At 39.6% G+C, this 7411-nt stretch overlaps 1 protein-coding gene across 1 annotated transcript; it reads left to right on the top strand.

The window, feature by feature from the left end:
* The first annotated feature begins 80 nt into the window (after positions 1 to 80).
* LOC139473276 (large ribosomal subunit protein P1-like) lies at positions 81 to 4906 on the top strand. The gene is made up of 4 exons (XM_071255814.1): positions 81 to 270; positions 491 to 551; positions 4066 to 4191; positions 4797 to 4906. The coding sequence occupies exons 1-4, from the start codon at positions 199 to 201 to the stop codon at positions 4865 to 4867; spliced, it is 330 nt and encodes a 109-aa protein (XP_071111915.1). The 5' UTR covers positions 81 to 198; the 3' UTR covers positions 4868 to 4906.
* The last annotated feature ends 2505 nt before the right edge of the window (positions 4907 to 7411 follow it).

Here is a 7411-nt window from a genome sequence, read left to right as displayed (position 1 = left end):
AATTTGTTAATTATCATTCTTTTCTGTGATAAAGATTAATGTCGTAAAGGCGGAAGTTATTGCACCACACGTCGGCAACTTCCTTTCCAGCGCCATCACATTGTGAAAGTGCACGGTTCTCTGTGAGCTAAGGCCAATCCGGCGACTTGCACTCTTTACAATAAGCATCCGTTACAGAAAACACGACAAAAATTTACAATGGCTTCTAAAGACGAACTTGCCTGTGTTTATGCCGCTCTTGTCCTCGCCGACGACCAAGTAGCGATCACTGTAAGTACGATTGTCAACACGTGAAAAGTTCTGTTTATTTGTGGCGTGACGGACGGATTGGCACGATAAACAGGTAGTCAGTGAGTTAGAAGCACATATCTGATAACGACTTTGCGAAAGTTTGAAACTGCAATGCTTATTTTTATTTGTTGAAATGCTATCGTGCTGTGAGTGTAGACATTATCAATCTTGAGTCAACCATATCTATTGTGCTTTTCAGTCAGAGAAGATCACCACTATCCTGAAGGCTGCAGGTGTTAGCGTTGAGCCGTACTGGCCAGGTAAATATATATCTTTGTATCAAGACATATTCAGTAACGAGTTATAAGTTGATTTCTGACTGATGGTTTATGCATAATATCTAGGATGTGTTATGAAACACTCCTTCAGGACTATTACGGGGCCTAGTAGTCATGGTATTGGGACGATGCATAGGTGGATCACAATTTTTAATTGTTAAACCAAAAACTAATTTAAAAGTGGAATGTATGGTGTAAATGTTTTCATCCATTGCACCATACTTGATACTGCCAACTGTAAATTGTCTGTGTGCCAGGTGTTTGACCATCTTGTCATGAAAAAGATGGCTGACGCAAAGCGGATGAGAGCACATGCAAGTGTCATGATACATATCTGATCTTAAACAAGGTATCGTGATACATGTCGAATCGCAGTTGTGTATTGTCCCAGTTTTCGACTATTGGTTGAATCTAACCAAGGGCAGTTTCTCAGGTTTCAGTTGGCGCCACATTGAGCATGTTGAGGATAGAACTCACATTGCCAGCTTGAAGCTAAGCTAGGCTAACGAGTTAATCCAATTAGCTAACATGGATCAATAACAAATTATAAGTGCTCGTTTACCAAGTGATATGCACCCGAGTGTTTACCTTTGTGCATATGCACTCACCATTTCCTCTTCAAAACTCGATAAAAATAGTATTGATATTGCTTCAAATTACATTGGATTAAGTTGTTAAAATGGATAGAGATAGCTGACCCACTTGCAAATAACCCTAATGATCGTAAATGGGTCCCCATCCCTAATGATTGTGATGGGTGCTTGATGAGAAAGGACATCCAAGGGCTAAGAATAGAGTTGGGGGGGGGAATAAACTTTATCTAACACGTCTAAGCTTATAGTGAAGTTGCATGTGAGATCAGTAAAGCGACACCCTCAACTGACGGCCAGAACAAATCAGCACTACAAGCTGCATCTGGTAAAAGTGAACTTGTGAACTTCTATATTTGTCATTTAAACCAACATCAAACTGACTTAACTTGAAACTGAGATACTGCACATTGACCATTTATGGCCATTTGCATTTGTCTGAAGCCCAAGTCTAGTAATATTCTGTTTAGTCCAGTTACATCAGCTCATAATAATCCACAAAATGCAATTCTAATGAAAATGATGCTGAGAGACAATTTTAGGGCTAGTAGTCGTAAACTTTGGGCGCAGTCAGGAATGTTTAATCTGATTAAAAAGTACACACCCTATGAGTATGAAATGTGACTTAACTATTTGTATTATATTATATCACAATAGGCTACTTTGGTATTTGCTCATCGATTCCCAGAGCACTTGTGTGTTTTTGGCTTTGCCATGAGCAAAGATTACTGCTATCTCATCGGATAACAGGGACACTTTTGTAGAGTATCCTGTACTAGAGAAGGCTACATGGAAATTCAATGTGATTAAACCAATTGTAAACCAGTAGGAAAAACACATCTGTTTGGGAAAGTAGACCAAGGGTCACGATGTAAAAGCAAGTAGTACCGTATTCGACGTAATAAGCGCCCCGATATTTGCTGATATTTTGGCTAGTAAACAATCGTAATTAGCACCCCTTCCGATCGATCAATAAACACAAGACTTATTTATTCGTGTATGTGCACACTCGTGTGTTATATGCATCCTTAATTATGGGCAATTAAATTCTGGAAAAATTATCTGTCGTACATAAACATTTCAGGCTGTCCCCATAAACCACTAAATTTATCTTTCAACTCTGTTTTTCTTTCCACGAAAATAATATTCTAATAAGAGCCCCCTATTTCTAATTTTGAGCGCTTATTACGTCGAATACGGTATATTCTTCCTATAAATGTTAGGTTACTAAAGTTGTCCGACACCCTCATTACCATAATCATAGTAATTGGTTAAGAATGTTGAAAAAGTATCGTCTTTGTCAGACGTTCCAGCCATATAGAGAGCATGTTTGGAGGCTTTGGGGCAAAGTTTAATTATTAATTCTTCTCGAAAAATTTCAATTGAATCTGGATAGCATTAGACAGTGAATGACTGAAGTGAAAAGTAATTTAATTTTAGATGAGATCGCCAAATCTCCTACGTAAGCAGAAATATGCTTATGAAAATATAGGGAAGATGACTGGTTAATTTGAAGCAAATGTACAGTTCATAAGATTCATGTTTGGAACAATATGCAGTCAATTGATTTTATTTGCCGACAATTGCTCATCGATTCCCAGAACATGTATGTGTTATTGGCTTTGCAATGAGCAAAGATAACCGCTATCTCATCGGATAACAGGGACACTGCCATAGTGTCATTTGTACTCGAGAAGGCTACAGACACAACACATTAGTTATCCCACATGTAAACAGTGTGCACTTTTAACATTTCTGTAAACGTGATAAATATCTGAAGATGTAAATATGATTTTGTGTGAAGAGATGTTTAGCCACTTGTCCAAATCTGTAGTCTTGTACATTGATGTAAACTAAGCTAATCTGCTAATAAGTCTGAATTCCATCGAGGAAATCTCTAAGACCAGCTTTTTGGTACATACTGGATATATCCTAAGATTGTCTGTCTGAAGCAGTGATCTTCCCTACTTTGTCTTAGGTTAAGATGAATATGTATCTCACTTTTAGGGTTGAATTTGGTTATATTCCATAGATTTTTCTATTTGATATATTGATATATTTGCTCATCGATTCCCAGAGCACTTGTGTGTTTTTGGCTTTGCCATGAGCAAAGATTATTGCTATCTCATCGGATAACAGGGACACTTTCATAGTGTCTTCTGTACTAGAGAAGGCTACAGACACTATTAGTCTGACTAATTTCAAACCCGATGTATTTAACAAACCACTATAACTGAAGGAAAACAATACAATGATTTACAATGACATGTTTGAGAAAAGTCTGTCCTCCTTCAGCGTTAAGTATCACCATGCAATTGAGTGTCATGCCGAGTACAGGTAACTAAGTGGGCACGGGTGGCCCAGTTGTCTAAGGCGTCACTATGCGCTGTGCAGAGTTGCACCCCTTAGTAACACCAGAAACCTATGATGTTGGTTTGAGTCCTGTTTCACCCTGATTATGTTTCTAGGTATATGCTAAGACTTCACTTTCGGCTTTCCTCTCACATAAACCAGACATGCTGCGATGTTAACTGGAATACGGTTCAAAGTGGCATTAAACCAAACTCATTTGCTCGCTGATAACTAAATTGTGGAATCAATGTGAGATTCTGTCATTGTACTGTTGTAGAATGATCTGACAATATCTATAAATATGTTTTCCCATGCTTGATGAGTTGAGAATTGAGGAGAATTTGTGCCCCGTTAATTGGTGTCCTTGCTTGTCCCGTCAAGCTTTTTGTGTTATCGGGGCATCCATTACTTACAGCCTGCTAGGTATGTGCTGAGTGAAGCATATAACAGCGTTCACTTGTATTTTGTTAATCTATTTGGGTTCCATTTAAAAATAAATAAATTAATAAATGAAACAATTCCAGGTATTTTCCAGTATTTCCACTTGGTTTCAGGTCTATTTTCCAAGGCCCTGGATGGTGTCAATGTGAAGGAACTGATCACAAACATCGGTAGCTCGGCTGGCTCTGCCCCAGCTGGAGGTGCTGCCCCTGCTGCCGCCGATGCCCCTGCTGCTGCTGGTAAGGGGGACAGCTCTTGTCCTTTGTTTGGTCATAGGTTAGACTAGGTCCATTGCTTGTCATGACGGGGGCAGCTCTTGTCCTTTGTTTGGTCATAGGTTAGACTAGGTCCATTGCTTGTCATGAGGGAGACAGCTTGTAGTCCTTTGTTTGGTCATAGGTTAGACTAGGTCCATTGCTTGTCATGAGGGGGACAGCTCTTGTCCTTTGTTTGGTCATAGGTTAGACTAGGTTCATTGCTTGTCATGAGGGAGACAGCTTGTAGTCCTTTGTTTGGTCGTGGGTTAGACTAGGTCCATTGCTTGTCATGAGAGCAACTCAATTGGACTGGTGGTCGTACTCAGTAATTTGTTTTGAAGTATCCATTTTCATTGTGCACACAAATGTCAAGTTTTCTCTATTTACTCATTTTGAACTTAATGTTAAACTGTCCTTTTTGGAGGAAACTGTTATTAGTACAACATGAAATATGTATTTGGAGTGATTATCTGTTAACACTGAGTGACCCAAAGTGGAAATTTTGGTATAAGTTGAAGATGTTTTGTGGTTCAGATCTTACTCAGATTAATTCTGTGTTTTTATGATGTGTTTTTTTGTCATTGCAGACAAGAAAGAAGCCAAGAAGGAAGAATCCGAGTCCGAGGACGAAGACATGGGCTTTGGTCTATTCGACTAATAACCCCAAGTGCTGTAAATAAAGTCCATGTCTTAACCACATCTTTGTCTTCTTGTTAATGAATAATCATACCATGCAGTGAATTGGCAGCTTGGCAGAACATTGATTGATGTGTTGCAAAATGTTGTCTTCCTAGTGACTGCTTGGTTTCGACAATTACCAGTGTTGACTGGCCAGGTCTACTGTTGCATTAAGATTTTATCTCACTGTTCAGGGAAAGATCTTTGTGCGTTGACTCCTGTAAGTCTATCATGAAGTCATCTTCCCGTGGCAAGAGAGTTAACAGACTTTAAAAGTCCGGTTTCCACCCTTGCCGAACTAGGCTGGTGTAATGGAGTTACATTTTGGCTGGACTAACAGAGTCTATACATAGTCGATTAAAAACATGCAAAGAAATCGAAATCTGGTTTGTAAACTGTTGTAAAGATTTCGGTTGATTGCAGGATTTGCAAAGCATAGGCACCGCCAACTCGTCAACAGATATTTTCCAAATCTTTTCATGTTTTTAATCAAGGTGCTCACATGATTGGATGCATTTCGCGATGTAAGACCCATTCTATCAAAATCGTCCTTCATTATCAATTATCGAAACAAATGCAAGTGATACAAGAGGCGGAATCAGATTGATCTTCAGGAGGAGCTCTTGCCTCCGGAAGATGTCATGAAGTATGGAAATTAGTTGGTTGATTGGTTTGTTGTTAAACGCTGCACTCGGCAATATTGCAGCTATATGACGGTGGTCTGTAAATAGTCTGGACCAGACAATCCAGTGATTGACATCATGAGCATTGATACACAGTTGAGACGGCAGGTATCTCTTCTCGCCCCGATTCTGTTTCTTGGTTTGTCAGCACCATACTCTGCTCGTGGGTTTCACCGAAGTGGTAAACGTCTGAGACCTGCTTCACTTCGGACTTTCCTCCCACATTCAGCTGACCGCTGCTATATAACTGGAATACTGTTAAAACGGCGTTAAACCCAACTCACTAACTCGCTCGCCCTTCTCCAAGGTATTTCCATAGGGGGCGGGGATCGGTAAAAGAGAAAGAAGGTTCCCTATTTATACCTTTGGCTTTGACGATCTATACCAAATATTCGCTAATTTAGACATGTCTGGTCACTCTGAGAGCAAGCTGAACCCGAAAATTGAACACATTGTTGAAAAGGATCTGAGAGCAGGCGACCTGTTCCAAAACATAAAACACAAGTTCGAAATTAACTTTTTAAATTTTAAAACCGTTATGTATCTTCTGACATGTTATCTCGGGCAAAATGGAACCGGATACTACAATATATTGTAATCATACGAACAAGGGAAATACCTCGGGGCACAGATAGTTTCTTAAATGTTTTTAATCACTGAATTGAAATGTCCGATGGATCTGATCAAGCTTTAGGTTTGACAAGAAAGAAGTGCTAAATAATCTTTCCTTAGCGAAGCAGATTTTATTTTAAATTCATTCGTACAACAAATTCCTACAATATTTACATGAAGAGAAGTTATGGATGTCAACTTTATTATATAACGTTTCGGAGTATATGGAGTAAGTATATACTCCGAAACGTTGTGTTCCTCATAATAAAGAAGTTGAGATCCATAAATTCTCTTCCTTATGTGTATCACCTCTAAATGCCTGTCAAAGACCTAATATTTACATGGTTATAATATCCAATGTTTGTTTTCGATTTTCACAGCTGAACGAAAATAGAACAACTACAGTCAACATTAAAAAAATAATCTCAGATGTCACGCAAAATCCAGAACCATTTCATATCAACATTATCAGATTGGTTTCTGCCAAAATCATATATATGAATCAGAATGTATCGAATCTTCTTGAAATATGACAGTAGATAGAAGCACGCACTGGTGTATATTTTGAATAGTGGTAACTGTTACGTACGTTTTGACTACCCAATCGTTTCGTATGTATTTGTATTTGTATGAAGTGACAAAATAACCGTACGAATAGATGGCATCACTGTAAATGCCAAATTGGCTCTTTGCAAGTGAACCAGGCGTACAGGTTGAAAGGAGGCTGGAAGCACCAGAGGCTGCAAGATGTCTCTGTAGCTGACAACACACCAAACGTGCAGCTCTATGGTGCGCCTGAAGTGATATACGACCAGCTTGACGTCTTGATCTCAAGTTTACCTCTCGAAGCCTGTTCAAATGGTAGGGGCCCGGTTCCACAAAGCGATCTTAGCGGTAAGATAATCGTAACTCCCATACTTAAACATAGGCTTACGACAGTCGTAGCGCTAAGATCGCTTTGTGGAACGGGTCCCTGGTCACTATCGTTAGCGTTAGCAGCGTCTCTGTATCTGTATTCTGAGAGCATTAACAGTAATGGTATGGTGGCGCAATGCTGTCAGGACGGTGAAGGCGATCCTGTGCTCTTGTGATTGTTGGACGACCAGGGCGACTTGAAGGGGACACATTAAGACGCCGTAGCACTTCACACAAACTGATTCCTTCCTAAATCCATGCCACAACCCTCCCTGTCAACATTACTCAAACGTCGTCCCTGAGGCATAGTTTTC

The sequence above is a fragment of the Haliotis cracherodii genome, unplaced genomic scaffold, assembly GCF_022045235.1.
Source record: "Haliotis cracherodii isolate W230 unplaced genomic scaffold, xgHalCrac1.p SCAF_1, whole genome shotgun sequence".
Lineage (NCBI taxonomy): Eukaryota > Metazoa > Mollusca > Gastropoda > Lepetellida > Haliotidae > Haliotis > Haliotis cracherodii.
The sequence above is the reverse complement of the archived record's forward strand: the minus strand, read 5'-3'. Positions and strand labels throughout refer to the sequence as shown.

Excerpts from the sequence above, each read along its gene's own strand:
- LOC139473276 (XM_071255814.1), top strand. The coding sequence starts at position 199 with ATGGCTTCTAAAGACGAACTTGCCTGTGTTTATGCCGCTCTTGTCCTC. Across the intron at positions 552-4,065 it reads CGTTGAGCCGTACTGGCCAG|GTCTATTTTCCAAGGCCCTG; the intron begins GTAAATATATAT and ends ACTTGGTTTCAG. Across the intron at positions 4,192-4,796 it reads CGATGCCCCTGCTGCTGCTG|ACAAGAAAGAAGCCAAGAAG; the intron begins GTAAGGGGGACA and ends TTGTCATTGCAG.